The sequence below is a fragment of the Entelurus aequoreus genome, linkage group LG21 (genome assembly GCF_033978785.1).
Source record: "Entelurus aequoreus isolate RoL-2023_Sb linkage group LG21, RoL_Eaeq_v1.1, whole genome shotgun sequence".
NCBI lineage: Eukaryota > Metazoa > Chordata > Actinopteri > Syngnathiformes > Syngnathidae > Entelurus > Entelurus aequoreus.
Genome location: NC_084751.1, coordinates 10,257,953 through 10,284,341, shown reverse-complemented (window position 1 = coordinate 10,284,341; position 26,389 = coordinate 10,257,953). Strand labels below are relative to the sequence as shown.

The following is a 26,389-nucleotide window of genomic DNA, read 5'->3' as shown; positions in this document are numbered from 1 at the left end:
AATCCTACTTTGATGAAATTAGTTTATCGTGATCATGTCCAGTCCCCATAATAACCGCGATAAACGAGGGACGACTGAATTACTTTACTCAGTTTAGTATTATTTCAGTGAACATAGTCATTTTTGTTCTTTCCTTCACAAAAGGTTACTGCCAGTTGTATTAAAATCAGGGGTTGAATTAGTTATAATAACGTCTGTGGTTGTATTACTTTCTTCTTCTTTGTTTAACCACTGGTAATTAACACTTCAAATGGAGTTTATTGACTTAGTCATGTGTACACTCAAACAACAGTTGACTTTTTAGAACATTACCGTTTGTGTAGGCAGTAATTTACATCAGCTAAGTGTATATTAAAGGGATCATATAATGATTTATTTTCTACATTTAAAACACTTATTTGTGGTCTACATAACATGTAAAGGTGGGTCTTTGGTCAAAATGTTGCATAGATTTAAGTTTTACAGACCATTTTCAAGCCGCTTTCTTACCGTCTTTAGCGCTTCCATATAGAGTCTACTGACAGATATAAGTTTGACCTCTATGCTACTTTGTATTAGATAAGGCAACAGCGGAGGATGCATGTGCATGTACGAGCCAGTCTGCCCCATGACAAGAGGATAGAGAAAAAGGACCTTGGTGACTATATCTTTGGACGACAATGGCGGACTCACGCAAAGCTCTTCGGGTAAACCTTTACCATATATGGACATATCCACAATGCAACCATGGCAAATAACATAGCTAAAGTCTCAAATTCCAAACGGCTCATTTGGAGGAAGCATATTTGATTTCAAATATTCGGATTTATGTGGATCCCAAATACACAAAAACAGGTACCCAAGGGTTTTGCGTAAAAGCACTGTGTCTCGTCCGATCATCTAACCCGGTGGTCCCCAACCTTTTTGTAGCTGCGGACCGGTCAACGCTTGAAAATTTGTCCCACGGACCGGTGGGTGGGTGGGGCGGGGGTGTATTTAAAAAAAAAAAAAATAATAATAATAATATATATATATATTTTTTTACATAAATAAATACAATCATATGTGCTTACGGACTGTATCCCTGCAGACTGTATTGATCTATATTGATATATAATGTATATATTGTGTTTTTTATGTTGATTTCATAAAAAAAAAAAAAAAATTTAAAAAAAAATTTAAATTTTTTTTTTACATTTCTTGTGCGGCCCGGTACCAATCGGTCCGCGGACCGGTACCGGGCCATGGCCCGGTGGTTGGGGACCACTGATCTAACCCACAGGTGACAAACTCAAGGCCCGGGGGCCAGATCTGGCCCGCAACATAATTTTATCTGGTCCGCAAACACCTGGAAATGATATGTGTCAATAAAGTACTTAATTTTTTCTCACTAAATGTAATTGATTTTTTTCATTTTGACAGCAAAAAAATATGTTCTGCTTGAAATTGCATACATTTTAAACTTTAATAGTAGATAGATAGATAGATAGATAGATAGATAGATAGATAGATAGATAGATAGATAGATAGATAGATAGATAGATAGATAGATAGATAGATAGATAGATAGTACTTTATTGATTCCTTCAGGAGAGTTCCCTCAGGAAAATTTAAAGTATCCAATATTGCAACAAATATTACAGTATATTATCATCCTTTCCAAACATGTTTTGTCTAAGTAAAAATACTTAAATTTACAGCAAACTACCCATCAAATTATTAAAAATTACAATAAATTGTACGTTCTTTACAGCATATTACTGTAAATTAAAAACTACAGCTTGGAAATTATATGTGTCAATAAAGGACTTCATATTTTTTCACTAAATGTAATTTATTTTTTTCATTTTGACAGAAAAAATATATGTACTGCTTGAAATTGCATACATTTTAAACTTTAATAGTATCAAATATTGCAACAAATATTACAGTATATTATCATACTTTCCAAACATGTTTTGTCTAAGTAAAAATACTTAAATTTACAGCAAACTACCCATTAAATTAATAAAAATGATAATAAATGTTACGTTGTTCTTTGCAGCATATTACTGTAAATTGAAAAAAACTACTACTGTTTTTTGCGTTAAAATTGTGTTGACTGAGCTGCCAGTTTTGACTGTAAAATCTACGGTTGTTGTTTTTAATGATGTATTACTGTAAATGGAAAGACGGTATATTTGTTTTTACGGTAGAAAAACTGGCAGCCAAGTTGCCAGAATAAAAAAATAACTTGTACTGCTTTTCCTTGAACAATATAATGTTGTAAAAACAATGTCAATTTAATACAAAAATTCTGGCAACTAAGCTGCCAGCTTTTTCTATAACCCCGTAATTTTTCAATTGACTGTAAAATGTTGTAAAAAAACCCCAAAAAAAACACTATACTTTTCAGTAAAATTTTGTAAATGTAAAGTTTTTACTGTAAAATCGACAGTCTACTTAGAACAATTTATATAATTAATAATGAAATCCAGAGGCAAATTCAAAAAATGATTCATTGTTACAAGCGGCCCTCTGATGGCAGCCATAACTGCCATGTGGCCCTCAATGAAAACCAGTTTGACCTTCTGGTCTAAGCCAACTTATTTGTTTTGGGGGCCACAGCTATGGGCCGAGAGCACTGTTATTGTTATTCAAATTTTTTTCCTGAGAATCAGCTGTTTTTGATGACTTACCGCAAAAAAGCTGTCAAAGATGACAGAATTCTAGAGTTATTAGGAATCTGCTGCTACGCCATTCTCGGGCAGCATAATAGGCCCCTGGGCTGCCAGTTAAATAGAAAAGATCCAAGCAGTATTTGCCAGCTGATAATAATTATACTGGTGATACTGGTTATGCTAATTCCACAGGCCACTCCTAAATAAAAAAAACACTTCATGCCCATTTAGATAGTGTCTGATATTATTGTTGAAGGCAAACACTCTGCAGCAGCGCAAGGTAAATATATTCTATTTTATTTTCTCCAGCATGTTCAGTTATTGTTTTAGGGTTTTTCAAGAGGTGGAGATGATTTGTGCATATTTATTGTACTGAAATGTCATAACTAGAAGCTAAATGTAACTCTCTGCCTGGAGTAGCACACAAAGCAATATATATATATATATATATATATATATATATATATATATAATTTTTCTATATTATGGAAATGTGTAGGTCTATTTTGGGGTGGCCTGTAAAATAAAATAAAAAAGGCTAAGGTGGTTGGTTGTATATTTCTAACATGTTTACAATTTTAATCACATATTTTCATTTTTCTTTACATGTCCGAAAAGGAGTACTAAGATGCAGAGTTAACTTAATCCTTCCCCTTTTCGACCTCAAAGCAATTCCAGTACTAACATGTTCTCTTCCTGTTCTTCATTTGTACACAAATTGCATCAACTCATTCTGAATACAACAGTTTTCTCCTCGTGAATAGTTAAGTCACTTATGATTCACATAGACACTCTGAGATCGGTAGGTTGGAGTTCAAATCCCAGCCGAGTCATACCAAAGACTATAAAAATGGGACCCATTACCTCCCTGCTTGGCACTCAGCATCAAGGGTTGGAATTGGGGGTTAAATCACCAAAATGATTCCCGGGCGCGGCGCCGCTGCTGCCCACTGCTCCCCAAGGGGATGGGTCAAATGCAGAGGACAAATTTCACCACACCTAGTGTGTGTGTGACAATCATTGGTACTTTAACTTTAACATAATGAGATGAATAATAATTTATTTTCAATAAGCTTAAGACGTTTGTCATAATTCTAAAGTGAATAATATTAGTGCTTTGTTTGACATATTTGCTTAATCCATTCCATCATTTAATTCCACATACTGATTTACTAAAGCACAGATGTCAAACTCGATGCCCAAGGGCCAAATCTGGCCCGCCACATCATTGTATTTGGACCGCGAAAGCCTGGGAAAATCAAAGCAGTTTTTTCCATAACCATTTTTGAATCATTTCCCTTCGCAGATTGCTACGAGTTATTTCTTGAATTCAATCGTGTATCTCACCTTCCTTATCAAAAGCAACTTTCTTTGGCTGTATGTTGACTTACCGTATATTACCAAATAGTAGCCCAGGCGTTTATTTCACAAAATGGGGATTATTAGCGGCTATTAGGACATGAGCGGTTATTTGCACAAGGCTTTTTATTATTTTTACACCAGCCTGCACCAGGCCATTATTTGGTTACAATGGTTACTGTCCAGTATTTTTTTTTTCGTACAAAAAACTTAAAATGTAAAAGCTATTGTAAACATACAAACAAAAAAACAAGAGATCAACATGAGGTAGGCTATCAAAAGACAAGAGATCAACAAGGACTCAACATGGCAGTAGAGCAACAATTGTCAAATAGAATACCAATACTAAAAATAAATAAACTTTTTAAAATAAAATGATGGTACCAAGTACTCAAGTATAAAACCCACCATCAAAACACAACAATAATACTGTCACTTAAATAAAATAAAGGCTACAGTATTCCAAGTTTTAAATAAAGCAACATACAGGAAAAATAAAATTATGGTACCAAGTACTCAAGTAAAAAACCCACCATCAAAACAGAACAATAATACTGTCATTTAAATAAAATAAAGGCTACAGTACTTCAAGTTTTAAATAAAACAGCATACGTGATGTATCCACTGACACAAATTAGCATCAAGCTTGTCGCTCACTTTCTTCCTACCTCCACCAGATAAGCGAGCCCGTTTTCCATCGATTGCCGACTGAGATAGTAGTTCTCCCTTTTTCTGTTTCCATTCTCGTACACGTTTTGGGTCAACGTTAAACTGCCTGGCCGCTGTCAAACCAGAATTCTGCTCTGCATACTTCACAACCGCTAGCTTGAACTTTAAGTCAAACTTTCTGTTCTTCTTCCCCCTTAAAGTATTCCCGTCCATCAGTTGTGGTGTACCGGTATCCTGTTCATTCAACTCACTGCTATTATTGCTGGCCATGCTGAAACTTTTCCTCGTGGGTTTGTTGATGTCGTTGAGCGTGTGTTACGCTATATGCGGTGACCCATTGCAATATATTGATTACCCAGAATCCTCACGTAACGTCTGCTGTTACCGTAATTACTGCACCTTTGATTTTCCTTTTAGCTTATAAATTGGGTTTAATGAAATCAATATGATTTTATCAAAATTATGCAAATAACAGCCCATGCTATTTGGACATGGGCGATTATTAGGAAGAGGCGGTTAATTCACAAAATGGGGTCAGACCCCGGGCGACTATTAGGACATGGGCGGTTATTTGCACAAGGGCGTTTATATGGTAATATACGGTATCCAATAACTCGTTAAATAAACAGTGTAGTCTGAGTCACCAAGCCGCGGGATGATGTTTTGGGTTCGGTTTAATGACATGTGAGCAAACTATCTAGTTTGTTACAAGCAATGTTTAAACATGACATCCATCCATCCATTTTCTACCGCTTGTCCGGTTAGGGGGTCGCGGGGGGTGCTGGAGCCTATCTCAGCTGCATTCGGGCAGGAGGCAGGGTACACCCTGGACAAGTCGCCACCTCGTCGCAGGGCCAACACAGATAGACAGACAACATTCACACTCACATTCACACACTAGGGCCCATTTAGTGTTGCCAATCAACCTATCCCCAGGTGCATGTCTTTGGAGGTGGGAGGAAGCCGGAGTACCCGGAGGGAACCCACGCAGTCACGGGGAGAACATGCAAACTCCACACAGAAAGATCCAGAGCCCGGGATTGAACTCAGGACCTTCGTATTGTGAGGCACATGCACTAACCAATGTACCACCGTGCTGCCCCTTAAACATGACAAAAATTCGAAAATAAAATGTTTTGAAAATCTTATAGAAAAAGTGGTAGGTTCGAAAACCAATGTTTGACTGTGAGTGTATGTACATATATTTTAGGGGGTTGAAATCACCTCAACTTAGACCAGATGACATCCATGATTGTTATGCCACTACTATATTTTAATCCTAGTGACACCCCATTTATTTACAGTATATGTTCAGTGACTTTAATATACAAACATACACACATATACTGTACAGTGGCGTGCCGTCACTAGAGGCAGGGGAGGCACGGCCTCACCTGCCATCATGGAAAGAAAAAAAAAAGTAAAAAGAAAAAAAATTTATTAAATTGTTATATGTATCCAGTGATTATACTAAAGTTATTTTCCATTTAATTTCACCAGTTTTAGATTATTTTTATTTTTATTTTCACATTTGCCGTTCAAATACTGAGAAGAGACGGTGCGGTGATCAGCAGCCAGTTGAGGCACGTCACTGATTTGTGCCTCAACATGGATTGTGCGCAATGACTCGGCTAACTGCTGGCCTGCTGTGCAGTGAGACCGTATTGCTATATGAATTATATTATACATTTCCATAGTTTAGTTAGCTGAGGTATATAATGTACAGTGTATTTTGTCAACAACTGTATGTGTGTCACGTATTTCTTGTGCTGAGCGATCATTAAACTGGAGGCTCGTCTCATAACCCCGCCTCCTGGTGCCAAGCACCTCCGCCGCAGAATGCACCCCCGACGGGAGCGCCGCGGCCACACCAACCAAGGCCCACACCCAAACCCTCCACGTGCAAGACCGAATCCACCCAAAAAAAGTCACTTAACAAGAAGCCAAAAAGTGCAAAAACAACAATGCTCGCGCGGCGCGCCGGAGAAGCCGTGAACAGGGACACAACATTAGGTACACCTGCAGACGGCAGCGCGGATTTCATATTTAATTCATTCACAACTCTTCCAACACGAACACCACTGCTCCCGCACTTATAAGTAAAGGTAAGACCATAATAATGTTTTTTTTAATTAAATGTGCTTTTTTGTGTGCATGCTACAGTTTGTAAGTGTAAAGTTAAGTTAAAGTACCAATGATTGTCACACACACACTAGGTGTGGTGAAATGTGTCCTCTGCATTTGACCCATCCCCTTGTTCACCCCCTGGGAGGTGAGGGGAGCAGTGGGCAGCAGCGGCGCCGTGCCCGGGAATAATTTTTGGTGATTTAACCCCCAATTCCAACCCTTGATGCTGAGTGCCAAGCAGGGAAGAATGCTGGTATGAGCTTTTAAACACAACCTGTTAACTGCTGCCAATCACATGGTGAATAAGATACTATTTAGGGTTCATATGTTTGTAAATCTGACTGTGATGAAGTCAGTGCCTCACCAGACATGAACCTCACCGCACGCCACTGATACTGTATATATATATACTGATACGTGTGGCCATTTCAACTCAAAACTTGATATTGTTACAGTTTTATGACACCCACCCTAACTAAAGGTCAACATGGATCACTTCCCAATGAACCCGGAAAACCTTGAAAGTAAAGCAGAACCGGCACCCAGAGGCCAGCAGAGAGAGCAGTGGTCCAAAAAAATAGAGTACTTCTTGGCTGTGGCTGGTAGTATTGTTGGCTATGGGAATATCTGGAGATTTCCATACCTTTGTTCCAAAAATGGAGGAGGTAAATATAATTTCTTTAAATTTGAATACAAAATAATTTCTGCATATGTGTTTTATTGCTACATTTCAGAATAAATACATAGCAAGACAAACCGTAGGTGGAAAAAAACTGGTACTTGAAAAAGCAAAATATGAATGAGAAAAGTTTGAGGACTATTGAACTAACAGATTGAATTTTGGCTTAAAAGGTGTCTTCCTCATACCATACTTTTTGTTCCTGTTCACCTGTGGCGTCCCTCTCTTCATCCTGGAGACATCACTGGGCCAGTACACCAGTCAAGGTGCAATAACATGTTGGAGGAAAATCTGCCCTCTTTTTGGAGGTGAATGACATGACATCCGTCTTTTTGACCTGGCTGGACATAATAAGCATGATATGTTTATGTACAGGTATAGGAAGACATAAGCATGATATGTTTATGTACAGGTATAGGAAGACATAAGCATGATATGTTTATGTACAGGTATAGGAAGACATAAGCATGATATGTTTATGTACAGGTATAGGAAGACATAAGCATGATATGTTTATGTACAGGTATAGGAAGACATAAGCATGATATGTTTATGTACAGGTATAGGAAGACATAAGCATGATATGTTTATGTACAGGTATAGGAAGACATAAGCATGATATGTTTATGTACAGGTATAGGATATGGCAGCCAGGTGATTGTCGCCTGCACAAGCATTCATTACATTATCATCCTGACCTGGGAATTCCTCTTCCTCTTCTCGTCCTTCCATTCGGAACTTCCGTGGGCTAACTGTCTCAACAGCTGGAACACAGGTACTATAAATATATATATGTATATTTTTTGTGGTAATACACTATACTGATGTGTACAAATTAAACTCTCACCTCGCATGAAAGATACATGTCTGGGACACAACCAAACTCTGCCAGAGTCCACAAACAACACATCTTCAGTTGTAGAGTATTGGGAGTAAGTACCACATCACATGTGTGTGTGTGTGTGTGTGTGTGTGTGTGTGTATATGAGTGTTTTTCCTCGGATTTCTGTCACAGGAGAAGAATTTTGGGGCTATCAAGCGGAGTTGATGAAATGGGAAACATTCGCTGGGACTTGGCCCTTTGTCTTCTTCTTTCCTGGATATTGGTTTACGTCTGTATCTGCAAGGGAATCAAGAACACAGGCAAGGTGAACAAGTTTTAAATACCTGACACTTAATAGCAATTTCATATACAATAATATTTTATTGGAAAACAGATCTGCACTCCACACAGAAAGATCCCGAGCCCGGGATTGAACTCAGGACCTTCGTATTGTGAGGCACATGCACTAACCCCTGTTCCACCGTGCTGCCCTGTGTGGAGTTTGCATGTTCTCCCCGTGACTGCGTGGGTTCCCTCCCACCTCCAAAGACATGCACCTGGGGATAGGCTGATTGGCAACACTAAATTGGCCCTAGTTTGTGAATGTGAGTGTGAATGTTGTCTGTCTATCTGTGTTGGCCCTGTGATGAGGTGGCGACTTGTCCAGGGTGTACCCCGCCTTCCGCCCGAATGCCTGAAAGAAACTGCTAACCACATCACACATTACACTATTTAAAGATGAAGTATCAGCTAACTTTAAGCACCGTCTGGATTGGCTGCCACTACTCCAATCAGTGCAGTTGCAAGCAATCAGCTGCTCCTGTTGTGGCTGGTGGCAGACTAACCTTTTTTTATTGTAAATTATCCACTCAACAGATAAAATAACGAGACAGTAAGATGCAAAGACTTACGTCAACATGACCATCATCTTTGTAGTTAGAATTCCGTGCAGTGCTCGCAAATTGTTGACAGCACGATGTGCACTCTGAACTCCATTGTAAAAATGTATGTTTCTACATTTCTATTTTATTTTATGCTTAAATATACCACGTTCACATAGGTTAAGTTTGCAGTTACGTTACCTTTAATTCGGCTAGTATGGCGTCATTCTGATATTTTTTTTGTTTATATTATAATTGTAATATTTGAATGATGATAATAATGTGTTGTAACTTGTGGCAGTTGCGGATGTCACCAATGTGATGGTTTGAGGAAACACTTGGTTGCTTTTCCAAACACCTGAACTGAATTGAACGCTAAACTGTCACACCGCGGTGAGGGATGTCTTGTCTTGGTTTTTTCTGTCTTGTGATTTGCATGTTTTAGTTTGAAAAGTAACTCTCCTCTCGTTTCAGGTCACTTGCCCTTCCTTTTGTGTCATCAGTCTGACGTCATCCCTGTTCCCTGATTGTTTCCACCTGTTCCCTATTAACCTCATGTGTCTTATAACCCCACTCCTCCCTTTGTTCTGTGCCAGATTGTCTCGTTTATTTGTACTATCTAGCGCCCATGCCCATGTCTTGCCTTGTCTCCTGCTTATGTTCCTTGATCTTGAATCCCTTCGTGGCTATTTTGAGTTTTCCTTTCTTCCTCCTCAGCAGAGTGATTTTTGTTATTGAGTTTATTCAGCCGAAGTGGTAAGTTATCAGTTATTTTTCATTCCTTCCTCAATTTTTGAGTGACTATTTTTGTTAAACTTTATTAGTGTAGAATTTTTCATAGCTGTTGGTTCTTCCTCCTGTTGGAGCGCTTTTTGTTAATACGTTTTATAGCATATACTGCGCCAATTATAGTTCGTCTTTGCTTTTGTGTTTTCCTCCGTTCGGAGTGATTTTCGGTTGTTCCTATTTTTTGGAACCTTTTTCGCCGATTAGTTTTTTGGTTGAATATAGGTTTTGTATTCCTTGACTTTGGAGGTGAAAGGAAGCTGCCAAAATAAAAGCCTGTAAAAGTTCCCTACTCTGCATCTGAGTCCGATCCTTTTTACCAAGCCCTGACATAAACAGGAAGTGCTTAAAGTTAAATGGCTGTGTAAATACACTGAGACAAAGTCTCAGTTCATTGTGTTCTTCATCATGTTTTTGAACTGCACCATTTTTTCCCCTCAGGATTTTCCACTAATTTAAAGTGTTTTACCAAGAGTATTTATTTGTACTGTTACTTTTCAGAATGTGCGTGTTCTATTTTTGGCCAAAGTAAGACAACGAAAACAATTTTAAAGTTGTCTTTATTTTTTAATTATCATGCCATGATTTTACTAGTCTGGCCCGCGTGGGAATAGATTTTCCTCCATGCGACCCCTGAACTAAAATGAGTGTGACACCCCTGATCTAGGTGCTGTACTTCACTGCCACGTTTCCATACGTCATACTTTTGGCATTGCTTGTTCGTGGTCTGACGTTACCAGGAGCCAAAGATGGGCTGACCTTCTACCTCTACCCAGACCTGACACGCCTCAGCGATTCAACGGTAGTAGAATTTTTGCTATCTCATGATGTTATCGCCACACTTATCGTAGGAGATCGTGCTAAGTGAACTTACTTCATCTTCAGGTTTGGCTTGATGCGGCCAGCCAGATCCTATACTCCTATATAATTGGCAGTGGGGTGCTGACATCTTTAAGTAGCTACAACAAGTACAACAACAATTGCTACAGGTAAGTATTTCACTTTTTCATTTGCGCTTGGAATACAGTGCTTCACAAAAGTGAGTGCGCCCCTCTTTTTCAGCAATTTCTCAAAGAGACTATAGGATAGACATTAATATCTGGATATACTTTAGAGTAGTCAGTGTATAGCTGGTAGGGTTGTGAAAGATAAATCGATTCAACCGGATATCTGGTTTGACAAGTGAGCGATTCGGCTGTGTTGGTAGCAGCCATCTCAATTAGAGATGTCCGATAATATCGGACTGCCGATATTATCGGCCGATAAATGCTTTAAAATGTAATATGGGAAATTATCAGTATCGGTTTCAAAAAGTAAAATGTATGACTTTTTAAAACGCCGCTGTACGGAGTGGTACACGGACGTAGGGAGAAGTACAGAGCGCCAATTAACCTTAAAGGCACTGCCTTTGCGTGCCGGCCCAGTCACATAATATCTACGGCTTTTCACACACACAAGTGAATGCAAGGCATACTTGGTCAACAGCCATACAGGTCACACTGAGGGTGGCCGTATAAACAACATTAACACTGTTACAAATATGCGCCACACTGTGAACCCACACCAAACAAGAATGACAAACACATTTCGGGAGAACATCCGCACCGTAACACAACATAAACAATACAGAACAAATACCCAGAACCCCTTGCAGCACTAACTCTTCCGGGACGCTACAATATACACCCCCCGACTTTGACAATCTATTATTTCTCCTGCACTTGAACGCATGATTGCTGTCCTGACCCGACACCCTGAAGTGATTGCTAATCCAAATTAAAACCGGTCATAGTCGTCACTACAATTTTTGGTCCTTCGAGCCGGAAACAAGCAACCAACCAATAAGAATAACAGATTACATAATTTTTTTGAAGACCTAATGAACCTCTTTGAAATAAGCCAGTGTTTTTCAACCAGATATTGTCCACTATGGTGTGCCGTGGGAAATTATGCAACTTCAACTAAATTGGTCCAAAAATATTTTTTGCAAAACAATAGTTATAATCTGCAAATAATGTGCCGTTGCTTAGTGTCGGTGTTGTGTAAAACTCAGCATGGTAACCACGTAATACTCCATGTCAGTAGGTGGCAGCTGATAGTTAATTGCTTTGCAAAAGTCGGAATGTGTCGGGTGAGACGAGGATGGTTTGTTGTGATCCCAATATGCCGACCACAGCGGGAGGCAGTGTGCAGGTAAAAGGTATGTAATGCTTAAACCAAAAATTAACGAAAGGGAAAGGAAAAGGCAATGGCTATGCAAAACGAAAGTAAAACTGAACTGGCTACAAAGTAAACAGAAACAGAATGCTGGACGATAGCAAAAACTTACATTGTCCACAAAGTACATCCGTACATGACATGACAATCAACAATGTCCACACAAAGAAGGATAGCAACAACATAAATAGCCTTGCTTGCTAACACAAAGCAGGAAAACACCAACAAAACAGGAAGGGCCACCAAAATAACAGCGCAAGACAAGAACTAAAGCACTACACACAGGAAAACACCAACAAACTCAAAATAAGGCACGACGACCTGGTGGAGTTTCATTTTTTAACGTTTTCTGCTGGTGGCGTGCCTCCGGATTTTTTAATAAACAATGTGCCTTGCCTCAAAAGAGGTTGAAAAACACTGGATTAAGCAACCACTTTAGTAAATATGTTCAGGCCACATGAAGAAAGCCCAGTGCTATGGATCGCCCACAAAGAGCAAGACAGCCGCCATCATATTGTCAGGACTACGAGGTCAGTTGCGCTACGAGGTACTACGTCCCTGGTGATGAGCAGGCCAGATGAATATTTTCTCCAGAAATTCACAGATCTTTCCAGAACATGAAGGAGGAAAATGACCAGTTGCACAAAGATGTCAAACGTCTTACATACAAGAGCCAGTCTTCCCACAGCGTCCTCACTGAATCTGTTCCAGTCCGGACCCCAAAGGGAGGAAACATCGACCACACAGCACATACCTGTAAGCCGACACCATCTAGTGGTCATCAAGGCCCACATCAGCCATTAAGTGCCCCACCGGTAAGCAGGGATGCTTCCCCATCTCCACGAGACAGCCGACCTGACGCAGTTGAGGATCTCAGGCAGTGCTGGGTCACAATTTACTTCTGGTATTTCAACTCCTTACTCGCAATACAATTTTGGGGTGACAGACAATGAGTTTCAAGAGCTGCTTCACTATGACGACAAAGACTGTCCACCACACAGTAAAGCTCACCACCAGTCCAAAGATATCCAACAACCGCAATATAAAGCTGCACCAAGTCAAATGATGTCTGATGTCAAGTACCACCCCATATACAAGGAGGGCTATGTGTGCTATAATGATCGGTTTATCAACTTGCCATCCAACATCATCCCCCTTATGACACTCATCCACCTCATCTAAGTTATCCATCCAGCAGGAATGAATAGTCATCCTGCTAAGCCTTATCAACAAATTAGTCCAAGAGCTACTATGGGTGCAAAAGAGAATACTCTCCTGATTATAGAGGCCACCATAATGACTATAACCCCCCTGACCATGGATATGACAGTGGAACAAGGCAGGACAGATACCCAGATGACCTGCCATATCATTTACAGGCCGTCAAAAAACGTGAACAATCATCTTACAGTCTCTGTTAAGTATTATTTCATGTTTTGTTTGAACACAGTTAGCCCGACAGCGTATGCACTTTAGTGTACGGTGATGTGCTGCATGTATCATGATCAAGAGTATAGTGACTTACTCGATGGACAGTCGTCCGTTTGGTCCAGCTGGCCGGGGATGTGTCCAGTTGATTTTGGCAAACAATGCATTCATTCGGCATAGCTTGGCTCAAAGTTCCAGATTCGCAGCGTGACCATGTCCCACTCTCTCGGTTTCCGTCTGCTCCAACGTTTCAGCCTCTTCTTCGTGCTCGCTTCTATATGCAGCAGTTCATCCTCCATATATTCAGCTTCAAAAAGATAGGGTCGTGAATCCTCATTTGTCTAAATATAGTCGCCTTCGTTGTCTGTTACCAAGTCTGCCATGATTAGAAAACACTCTCGTGTTTGAACCCGGGAGTAGGAACACATTTGTTGTAGGAAGTCGGAAGTGCGCTGCTATGGAAACAGAAATAAATGCGGCTGTGCATAAATTGACCAAAATATGGTAAATGTTGTACATAATGTTATGATCATGTCTGTTACTAAATTATATATAGATTTGCAGTGTGAATAAAAAAGGTTGATGGAGGGTTTTAAAGTTGTTTTAGAGGCTTTGAAGGCTACAACAGTGACTCCCATTTTTTATCATCTTTAAAATATATTACAAAAAAACAAGTGTATTCTTGTCTTTCATCATGATTTTGAACGTTTGGCAAAATAAAATATAAAAGGGCAGTTCCCCTTTTAAATGTTTTTTTTGCAGCCGGGTCAGTGTACAAGCCTAATAGCTAGTACAGAAGAGTGAGGTTTAAAGATTAGATGCATTTACTTTGTGCTAGGGGTGTAACGGTACGTGTATTTGTATTGAACCGTTTCGGTACGGGGGTTCGGTTCGGAGGTGTACCGAACGAGTACACATGCTATCAGCGACCGGGCTACGACGACATGTAAAAGCCAGAGCTGGAAGACAACTCCTGCCTCGTTAAGATCTCCCGTTTGGGAACACTTTGGCTGCGCGATACAACAATGGAGGACGGAGGTTTGCCGACATTGTTCAGCAGCTGCTTCTGACAACACGTCAAACATGTGTTGCACCTTTCCTGCTTCCGGCTCCCAGACCGTAGTCGAGGAGCGCAGGGGAGACACTCCTCCAGGGCCGATGTATCCTCGGGGGCAACACCCTTCACTCTACCCGGCAGTGGGTCTCCACAGCTCCGGACTCCTGGGTAAATGACGAGTCCGGCGATTAGTTGCAAATCGTGGCTTTATTGAGGTCTTGCACACAACCAATCCAACAAAAGACTAGCCACTCACCTACCGCTCCCTCACCTTGCTCGCCCACACACTCACCTCACATGCTGTCACATATTAAAGGGCCACACACACACATATGCTACTCTCATAACACATGCTAACCCAGGGCTAAAGCAATAACAAATGTTTTTATAGCAGCAGATATAAGTCCATATTGCATTAAAAACTAGATTTTGACCCACTTCTACGGTGGAAGAACAATGAGCCCATATATCCTCTTACTGCCAAGTTAGCCAGGCTGGGGGGGGGGTTAATCTGAGGCTGAGTTGACTTGAAACTGTTTAATGTTGCACTTTTTATATGTAGAAGAAAAGTTTTGTCATTTTATTTAATCTGAGCAACAACTTGAGGCAGTTTAATGTTGATTAACGTGGACCCCGACTTAAACAAGTTGAAAAACTTATTGGGGTGTTACCATTTAGTGGTCAATTGTATGGAATATGTCCTTTCAAAGCACTTTATATGTAGAAAGGTTTTGTTAAGAAACCATTCTGAGCCTTATCTTATTTAGTTTTTATTTTATATATGTTGACCACATTAACCCTGGCAATGGACCCTGTGTGTATATGTATGTTATGCCATTGTTTACAAATTTGGTAAATAAATAACCAAAAAATTTATATTTTGTTGTTTTCTTACTGTACCGAAAATGAACCGAACCGTGACCTCTAAACCGAGGTACGTACCGAACCGAAATGTTTGTGTACTGTTACACCCTTACTGTGCGCTGAAAATGACAGTAAAAAAAGTCAGTAGACTTTACAGTACAAACTGGCTGCTCAATCAGCAGAATTTTATTGTAGGAAATTGGTATGTTTTTGTTCCATTTACAGTACTGCACTGTAAAAAAACACCATAGATTTCACAGTAAACAATTGGACCGCACTAACTGGCTTATATTTGACCCAACAGGGACAGTTTGTTGCTGTGCCTTTTAAACAGTATTACCAGCTTTACGGCCGGCTTTGCCATCTTCTCTGTGCTCGGCTTCATGGCCAAAGAGCAAGGCGTGGACGTATCCGTTGTGGTCGAATCGGGTATGGAAGCTTGCCTCTACATTTTTTGAATGAAAGTTCCCCAGCTGTCATGTTTGACTGACGTGATGTGTGCAGGTCCAGTACTGGCGTTCATTGCGTACCCTCGCGCTGTGAGTCTGATGCCCCTCCCTCACATTTGGGCCATTGGCTTCTATTTAATGATGATCTTTGTAGGACTAGACACCCAGGCAAGACCACCTTGAATGAAATAAGATATACTACATGTTCGGGAGATCAATTGCAATAATAAAACAATCTGTGTCCTTGCTTTAGTTTACATACATCGAGACGCTGACCACCAGCATCCGCGATGTGTTTTCTTCATTCTTTGTCAATAAGTATCGACGTCAGCTCCTTCTTCTCGCCGTCTGCTTTGGAAGCTTCTTTGCAGGACTTACAATGGTCACAGAGGTGAGCTGTTAGTGAAATGTCTTCAACTTTTTAACAGACAACCATTTTATGCAAACCAGCCTGTAGGGCGGGGGTGTCCAAAGTGTGGATTAGAGGGGCATTTGTGGCCCACTTCTTGTTTTTTATTCAAATATGCTACGTATTAAACTTTGAGACTGTTTTATGAGAATAGTGTAAATAATGTTAACAGGTGGACTTGCCAACTTTATTTGTGCCCGTCGAAGATACACACAGTGCACCACATTAGGTTAATATCTGTATACACAAGTGTAAATACTTATTATACTGTTATCTAATTACCGTAATTATCCAATTACAAACTCAAAGTACGTATCATATATTGGGCTGGGCAGATAAAACAATATATATCACCATAGACAAGTAATCGATATTAGTAAAAAAAATGTGTTCGATAAAACGTTCCATTTTATGTGTGTATATATACACATATGTATGTATATATATACATGTGTGTGTATATATATATATATGTATGTATGTATGTATGTATGTATGTATGTATGTATGTATGTGTGTGTGTGTGTGTGTGTATATATATGTGTATGTATGTATGTATGTATATTTTGAGTGTTTTCTATGGTTGTGTCGACATTTCCTTTTCTTTCTGCCTTGACAGCTGAGGAGATTATAATAAGAAGAAGGTTACATTTGAAAAAAAAAAAAGTTCATATTTTATAAATTTTTGTACGGGTCCATATTTTCCATAGGTCATAAAAAATATCAATAATTATCGATATCGACCAATATAAAAAACATATATAATGATACGGTGTTCAGCCATATCGCCCAGCCCTAATCATACACAGTATATGTATGAATAAAATGGATTTAAACAATACCAGCACACATATATTCAAGCTGTTAATATGTTGTCTTTTCAAAATATCATGTCTAAACTAGCCACATTAGCAACAACTAGCGTTAGCAGTGAGATGCTAGCTAGTAGCTACTGAACATTACAGCTGTAGTTTCGACTTTAATGTTCTGAGAACGCCACTAAAACATTACACTAACTTATTCATCGCCATTATTACTTCAAACGTGTCTTGTACAAAGTCCAAATACTCACATAGTCATTGACTAGTTGTGTGACTGCAAGCAGGGGAGAGAAAACAAGTCGCCCGAAGTAGCGCAAGTAAGGAAGGAAGCGGAAGTGACACTTTCAGATAAAATGCTTCAAAATAAAAGCTAAATGTACACAAACATGGAGTATTCTTAACAAAATACTATACATTTCTTATTCATGGATGTGTTGGCGGTTTTGTGGAAGTGAAGCATTCTCTACTTTTTGCAGGGAGGCTTCTATGTTTTCCTCTTGATGGACTATTACACCTACTTCGGGAGTATTGTCTTTTTACCCATTCTTGAGTCCCTCTGCATCGGATGGGTCTACGGTATGCACTGTTGGCCACAGTCATTCGCCAGCCTCGGGGGTCTCCAACACGTCAGTACCTGGTAACGCATTTCATTAAACGATGCCGTATTTTGATATCTTTGCTGCACACAGCACCGGCTCAAGCACTTGGCTGGTAAACAAGCGCCCTGCGTGGACTCAGCCGCACTGCCTCTAGGGGATGTTACAATTTTACGTGCCAACAAAGCAAAACACACCTGATAGAAAGCGTTCAAAAGTACGAAAAGGTTACGCATTTGCTCGATGCTAATTTACATTGAATATGTAATAGACCTGCTACTGATGATTATATAAATATATCCATCCATCCATTTTCTACCGCTTGTCCCTTTCGGGGTCAGCTGCACTCGTGCGTGCGTGCGTGTGTGCGTGTGCGTGTGCGTGTGCGTGTGCGTGTGCGTGTGCGTGTGCGTGTGCGTGTGTGTGTGTGTGTGTGTGTGTGTGTGTGTGTGTATATATATATACAGTACAGGCTAAAAGTTTGGACACACCTTCTCATTTCAATGTGTTTTTTATTTATTTTCATGACTCTTTACATTGTGGATTGTCACTGAAGGCATCAAAACTATGACACCTGTGAAGTGAAAACCATTTCAGGTGACTACCTCTTGAAGCTCATGGAGAGAATGCCAAGAGTGTGCAAAGCAGTAATCAGAGCTAAGGGTGGCCATTTTGAAGAAACTAGAACATAAAACATGTTTTCAGTTATTTCACCTTTTTATTGTTAAGTACATAACTCCACATGTGTTCATTCATAGTTTTGATGTGACAATCTACAATGTAAATAGTCATAAAAATAAAGAAAACGCATTGAATGAGAAGGTGTGTCCAAACTTTTGGCCTGTACTGTATATATATATATATATATATATATATATATATATATGCATTATATATATGCATTATATATATATATATATACATATATATATATATATATATATATATATATATATATATATATATATATATATATATATATATATAATATGTGTATATGTATATATGTATGTATGTATATATATATATATATATATATATATATATATATAATATATATTATATATATATATATATATATATATATATATATATATATATATATATATATATATATATATGTATATATGTGTGTATATATATATATATATATATGTATAAGGGACATAGAGGGAAAAAAAAGTTTTGGTTTTTTTTCCTATGTCCGTGAACCGGAAGTAAAACAGACAAAGCCATGGAGGAGCCTACCAATCATCCATGGGAGAAGTTTATTGATTTCTATTTTAGTACTGGCCTAACATATAAAGATATCAAACCGTATTATGGTCCCACAACAGAGCACAGATGCTGGGGAGGCTCCCGCTCCTCCATCGCTGTCCGTTTCACTTCCGGTTCACTGACTTAGGAAAAAACCTGGGGGACCCCGAGAGTAACAAGCGGTGGAAAATGGATTGATGGATGGGCGAGAAAGGACAAATTAAAAAAAAAATTAAGATTTATTTATTTTTGTTATGTTTTGGTTTTTTTTACTCGAGACTACCCGCGGACCGGATTTTGGACGCTGGCCGTAGTTTGGGCACCCCTGATTTAAGGGATGGTCTGAAACTGAGTTGGCCATATACTCGACTTCAAAACATAACAACCGGACCGAACAGTTGTCATTACGAGCTCAGTGTTAAATGTGAAATTACCAATACCGGGATGTTATTATTAACTAAATATTATCACACGGACATACACAAAAGTACTCAGAATTTGTACGTTTGAGTACTGGTATCCATTTGCATGTATGGTTTTTTTGGTTTTTGTTTCATTACAAAATTGTGGATAGAAACGCTTTATTACTGTGTTGACAAAACCATTTTACTTTGCTCGTTTTAGTAAACGGTGAAAATAAATGTGACCAAAAATGAGTAACTTTTGGCCATTTTCATTTCAAAACAATGTTGGAGACCCCTGAGCTCGATGGACTTGTGTTTTATAGCAAGATATTTGGTGTTATTCTAATTAATGGTTTATTTTCTCTAGGTGCTGACCGTCTCTATGACAACATAGAGGACATGATTGGCTATCGACCGTGGCCTGTTATGAAATACTGTTGGCGGTACATCACACCAGCTCTCTTCACCGTAAGTATAACTTCACTTCTGGAAGCTCCCCCTACTCAGACACCTACACTGACTACTTTAAAGTATATCCAAGTTTACTTTCTATAAAGTTGTCCCTACAGAAGAAGAAAGTAATCCAATACTTAGTATGTCAGATTTTCTGAGCCATCATAAATACCGTATTTTTCGGACTATAAAATCCTTTCATTTTCTCAAAACTTGACAATGCGCCTTACAACCCGGTGCGCCTAATGTACGGAATAATTCTGGTTGTGCTTACCGACCTCAAAGCAATTTTATTTGGTACATGGTGTAATGATAAGTTTGACCAGTAAAGTAAAGTTCAAGTACCAATGATTGTCACACACACACTAGGTGTGGTGAAATGTGTCCTCTGCATTTGACCCATCACCCTTGATCACCCCCTGGGAGGTGAGGGGAGCAGTGAGCAGCAGCGGTGGACGCGCCCGGGAATCATTTTTGGTGATTTAACCCCCAATTCCAACCCTTGATGCTGAGTGCCAAGCAGGGAGGTAATGGCTCCCATTTTTATAGTCTTTGGTATGACTCGGCCCGAGGTTTGAACTCACAACCTACCGATCTCAGGGCGGACACTCTTAACCACTAGGCCACTGAGTAGATGGCAGTCACACATAAGAGATACGTGTGGACTGCAATATGATGGCAGTAAACCACACCAAAACTTAAAATGTTCCATTGAAAATAAAGAACATTACACACGGCGCTCAAAAATCTGTCAAAATGTTTTAGTACGACTTTGAAGCCGCACCGCTTGATGGATTGTCGGCCCTTTACGGCTACCGTAGTCAGAGATACAAGTATTATTATGGTGTGTGTATAAGGACCACAAAATGGCACCCATTAACAGACATATGTTATCTGGCGTTTTGTTTCCGTTGTGCAAAACCAACTTTTCTTACCTTCTGGTACCTGCTGATGGGTTTTTGAGCTCTACATAAGTCCTGAAAATTTGCCCACGTCCGCCACTGTAGTCCGTCCCGACACCGTATTCGATAAACGTCTTTTTCACTATCTTCTTGTTATGGAACATTCATCCTCCGCTGTTGCCATTTCTAACATAAAGAAAGTAGTGTAAAGTTCTTACTTATATTTCGCTATGGAAGCGCTAAAAACTACCAGTGATTGCTTGATTCCCCTTCGGGGTGATGGATGGCTGGCAGCATTTCATAGCAGCAGTAGACCTCCAGGGACCCAACGCCCTCACCCCCTCTGTTGCGAGTTGTCGTGATTAAATGTAACATGTTTGTGTGCATGGCATGGAGGTTTTTTTCCCACTCCAGACTAGGCCCCCTTAGGAGCCCAGTCTAGATTGTATTTTTTTTACTCATCTTCTTCCCCAGCGTTTTACCTTTTTCCCACTTTTTACGGGGCGCCTCGTGGCGACCCATCAGCGTTCCTGTTCTGTAACCCTGTACACTGCTTGTTTGTCTAATCTTGAACAAGTTTGTGCTGAAAACCTAGTTTCGTTGTACTTGTTGCCATCACAATAAAGACCTAACCTATCCTATCCCAGTGTAGTGGGTTTACATCAGGGGTCACCAACGCGGTGCCCGCGGGCACCAGGTAGCCCGTAAGGACCAGATGAGTAGCCCGCCGGCCTGTTCTAAAAATAGCTCAAATAGCAGCACTTACCAGTGAGCTGCCTCTATTTTTTAAATTGTATTTATTTACTAGCAAGCTGGTCTCGCTTTGCCCGACATTTTTAATTCTAAGAGAGACAAAACTCAAATAGAATTTTAAAATCCAAGAAAATATTTTAAAGACTTGGTCTTCACTTGTTTAAATAAATTCATTAATTTTTTTACTTTGCTTCTTATAACTTTCAGAAAGACAATTTTAGAGAAAAAATACAACCTTAAAAATGGTTTTAGGATTTTTAAACACATATACCTTTTTACCTTTTAAATTCCTTCCTCTTCTTTCCTGACAATTTAAATCAATGTTCAAGTAAATTTATTTTTTTTATTGTAAAGAATAATAAATACATTTTAATTCAATTCTTTATTTTAGCTTCTGTTTTTTCGATGAAGAATATTTGTGAAATATTTCTTCAAACTTATTATGATTAAAATTCAAAAAAAATATTCTGGCAAATCTAGAAAATCTGTAGAATCAAATTTAAATCTTATTTCAAAGTCTTTTGAATTTCTTTAAAATTTTTGTTCTGGAAAATCTAGAAGAAATAATGATTTGTCTTTGTTAGAAATATAGCTTGGTCCAATTTGTTATATATTCTAACAAAGTGTAGATTGGATTTTAAACCTATTTAAAACATGTCATCAAAATTCTAAAATTAATCTTAATCAGGAAAAATTACTAATGTTCCATAAATTCTTTTTTTAAGTTTTTCTCTTCTTTTTTTTGGTTGAATTTTGAATTTTAAAGAGTCGAAATTGAAGATAAACTATGTTTCAAAATGTAATTGTCATTTTTTTTCGTGTTTTCTCCTCTTTTAAACCGTTCAATTAAGTGTAAATATAATTAATTATTAATAATAACATAGAGTTACAGGTAAATTGAGCAAATTGGCTATTTCTGGCAATTTATTTAAGTGTGTATCAAACTGGTAGCCCTTCGCATTAATCAGTACCCAAGAAGTAGCTCTTGGTTTCAAAAAGGTTGGTGACCCCTGGTTTACATCATTTAGAAAAAATACTCCGGTGCCTCCTATGGTCCAGAAAATACGGTATTTTAGACTGTGCTTGTTTCTTTCAGTGCGCACTGCTATACAACATGATCACACACCAACCGCTCAAAGTCAACAACACCTATGAATACCCATGGTGGGGATACGCAGTTGGCGGCGTCTTGGCCCTGTTGCCGTCACTCCTGGTCCCACTGTGGATGGTCTACGCTGTCAGTGTCACGCCTGGAACTTTAAGACAGGTGTGCCCATGTGGGGGACAGACATGTACAAGTTGCTCGTCTGTGCGATGTTTTGTAGCTAAAACGCCATCCATTTGTATCGATTTTATATGACCGTTTCCCCTTTGCAGAGACTCAAAGTTCTGTGCACGCCAGCAAGTGACTTACCTTGTGCAGCCTTGAAAAGGAAGGCGGCAGACCAAGAAGCACTTCAGACCTTCACAGAGACCCTCTGAATGAGAGAAATGACACTCGTTCTGTCCAAAACACATCAATGCCTTATTTTGTATTAACAATTCATCCACAACATCAATCTAAGATTCTACTACGTCGGTCTGTGCTTGGCAAGTTGGCCTCCCGGAAGCTACATATTGACACAACATCGTTTCAATAGGCAATCAAGAAAAAAAACATATTAACGTTCTAACTGGGTATCACACGGCACACTGACAAAGCTGAACCTATTCTTACCATAACAATCTACAAGGTTAATACAGTTCTCTGCTCTTTCTTCCCCTCCATTTATCTGCTTTATTTTGTATTTCAAGTTTTCATTACCTATATGTGTTGTTGCATTTGAAACAATTGTACTGTTGATAATAAAGGTAATTGTCGGAATAATTGTATGTAAGTTATCACACAACTTGTTTGCTATGAGTTCAGGTTGCCCTGCGTGAAGACAAAAAGCTGTCTTTGATCTCATCAAGCAAAAGGCGGACTGCTTGTAAACCTCCACTGTGTGCGATGGAATGCGCCATGGAGGTGTTGGTTTCTTTGATCTATTGGACTGCCACAGGAAGGACCTTATCAGGACCCGAAATCTATCCATTTACCATGAATTGATTAACGTGGACCCCGACTTAAAGGCCTACTGAAAGCCACTACTAGCGACCACGCAGTCTGATAGTTTATATATCAATGATGAATTCTTAAAGGCCTACTGAAATGAATTTTTTTTATTTAAACGGGGATAGCAGATCCATTCTATGTGTCATACTTGATCATTTTGCGATATTGCCATATTTTTGCTGAAAGGATTTAGTATAGAACAACGTCGATAAAGTTTGCAACTTTTGGTCTCGGATAAAAAAAAACCTTGCCCCTACCGGAAGTAGCATGACGATGTCAGTTGTTCACTCCCTCATATTTTCCTATTGTTTTCAACACAGCTAGAGCTATTCGGACCATTACCCCATTAATTTGAGCGAGGATGAAAGATTTGTGGATGAGGAACGTTAGAGTGACGGACTAGAATGCAGTGAAATACATATTTTTTTTGGCTCTGACCGTAACTTAGGTACAAGCTGGCTCATTGGATTCCACACTCTCTCCTTTTTCTATTGTGGATCACGGATTTGTATTTTAAACCACCTCGGATACTATATCCTCTTGAAAAGGAGAGTCGAGAATGCGAAATGGACATTCAGTGCCTTTTATCTCTACGACAATACATCGATGAAGCTCTTTAGCATGGGCTAACGTGATACCATCTGTCTCAAATGCAGATAGAAACAAAATAAATAAATCCCTGACTGGAAGGATAGACAGAAGATCAACAATACTATTAAACCATGTACATGTAACTACACGGTTAATAGATCTCAGCCTGGTAAAGCTTAACAATGCTGTTGCTAACGACGCTAAGGCTGACTTAGCAACTTAGCAACCGGACCTCACAGAGCTGTGATAAAAACATTAGCGCTCCACCTACGCCAGCCAGCCCTCATCTGCTCAACACCCGTGCTCACCTGCGTTCCAGCGATCGACGGCGCGACGAAGGACTTCACCCGATCATCCGTGCGGTGGCCGGTTAGCATCGGCTAGCGCGTCTGCTATCCAAGTGAGTAATCCTTGTTGTGTTGCTACAGCCAGCCGCAAATACACCGATCCCACCTACAACTTTCTTCTTTGCAGTCTTCATTGTTCATTAAACAAATTGCAAAAGATTCACCAACACAGATGTCCAGAATACTGGGGAATTATGAAATGAAAACAGAGCTTTTTTGGTATTGTATTCAATGGGGAAGGTATACCTCTGTTCCCCGGGCTACGTCACGCGCATACATCATCCTCCGAAGGCTTTTTCAACCGGAAGTGTGGCGGGAAATTTAAAATGTCACTTTATAAGTTAACCCGGCCGTATTGGAATGTGTTGCAATGTTAAGATTTCATCATTGATATATAAACTATCAGACTGCGTGGTCGCTAGTAGTGGCTTTCAGTAGGCCTTTAACATTGCAACACATGCCAATACGGCCGGGTTAACTTATAAAGTGCAATTTTAAATTTCCCGGGAAATATCCGGCTGAAAACGTCTTGGTATGATGACGTTTGCGCGTGACGTCACGGATTGTAGCGGACATTTTGGAACAGCACAGTGGCCAGCTTAAGTCGTCTGTTTTCATCACAAAATTCCACAGTATTCTGGACATCTGTGTTGGTGAATCTTTTGCAATTTGTTCAATGAACAATGAAGACAGCAAAGAAGAAAGCTGTAGGTGGGATCGGTGTATTAGCGGCTGGCTACAGCAACACAACGGCGTCCGCCGCTGTCCTCACCGGTGTCTGGGTTGACTTCCTCCGTCTCCGGGCCGCCGACCGCATCTATGATCTAGTGAAGTCCTTCGTCGCTCCGTCGATCGCTGGAACGCAGGTGAGCACGGGTGTTGAGCAGATGAGGGCTGGCTGGCGTAGGTGGATAGCTAATGTTTTTAGCATAGCTCTGTGAGGTCCCGTTGCTAAGTTAGCTTCAATGGCGTCGTTAGCAACAGCATTGTTAAGCTTCGCCAGGCTGGAAAGCATTAACCTTGTAGTTACATGTCCATGGTTTAATAGTATTGTTGATCTTCTGTCTATCCTTCCAGTCAGGGGTTTGTTTCTTTTGTTTCTATCTGCATTTAAGCCCGATGCTATCACGTTAGCTCCGTAGCTAAAGTGCTTCGCCGATGTATTGTCGTGGAGATAAAAGTCACTGTGAATGTCCATTTCGCGTTCTCGACCCTCATTTTCAAGAGGATATAGTATCCGAGGTGGTTTAAAATACAAATCCGTGATCCACAATAGAAAAAGGAGAGAGTGTGGAATCCAATGAGCCAGCTTGTACCTAAGTTATGGTCAGAGCGAAAAAAGATACGTCCTGCACTGCACTCTAGTCCTTCACTCTCACGTTCCCACGAATCTTTCATCCTGGCTCAAATTAATGGGGTAATCGTCGCTTTCTCGGTCTGAATCGTTCTCACTGCTGGTGTAAACAATGGGGAAATGTGAGGAGCCTTTCAACCTGTGACGTCACGCTACTTCCGGTACAGGCAAGGCTTTTTTTTATCAGCGACCAAAAGTTGCGAACTTTATCGTCGATGTTCTCTACTAAATCCTTTCAGCAAAAATATGGCAATATCGCAAAATGATCAAATATGACGCATATAATGGACCTGCTATCCCCGTTTAAATAAGAACATTTCATTTCAGTAGGCCTTTAAACAAGTTGAAAAACTTATTGGGGTGTTACCATTTAGTGGTCAATTGTACGGAATATGTACTTCACTGTGCAATCTACTAATACAAGTTTCA

General features: G+C 39.6%; 1 protein-coding gene and 1 long non-coding RNA gene across 4 annotated transcripts; one reads left to right on the top strand and one right to left on the bottom strand.

Moving 5' to 3' along the window:
- Nucleotides 1-271: 271 nt before the first annotated feature.
- Nucleotides 272-23,171, top strand: LOC133638361 (sodium- and chloride-dependent GABA transporter 2-like). The gene is made up of 15 exons (XM_062030894.1): nt 272-291; nt 7,341-7,459; nt 7,647-7,781; nt 8,108-8,248; nt 8,333-8,405; nt 8,489-8,621; nt 10,631-10,765; nt 10,849-10,952; nt 15,834-15,958; nt 16,034-16,146; nt 16,232-16,369; nt 17,685-17,784; nt 19,833-19,933; nt 22,670-22,840; nt 22,951-23,171. The coding sequence occupies exons 1-15, from the start codon at nt 272-274 to the stop codon at nt 23,053-23,055; spliced, it is 1,713 nt and encodes a 570-aa protein (XP_061886878.1). The 3' UTR covers nt 23,056-23,171.
- LOC133638363 (uncharacterized) lies at nt 7,505-17,532 on the bottom strand. Of its 3 annotated transcripts, XR_009823621.1 has the most exons (7): nt 17,460-17,532; nt 16,241-16,351; nt 14,703-14,829; nt 13,706-13,915; nt 8,321-8,593; nt 8,172-8,237; nt 7,505-7,814 (listed from the first exon to the last, which is right to left on the bottom strand). It is a non-coding gene; the product is annotated as an uncharacterized LOC133638363 (long non-coding RNA). The 3 variants fall into 3 exon arrangements; XR_009823620.1 differs by lacking the exon at nt 16,241-16,351; XR_009823622.1 differs by lacking the exons at nt 14,703-14,829; nt 16,241-16,351.
- Nucleotides 23,172-26,389: the final 3,218 nt, after the last annotated feature.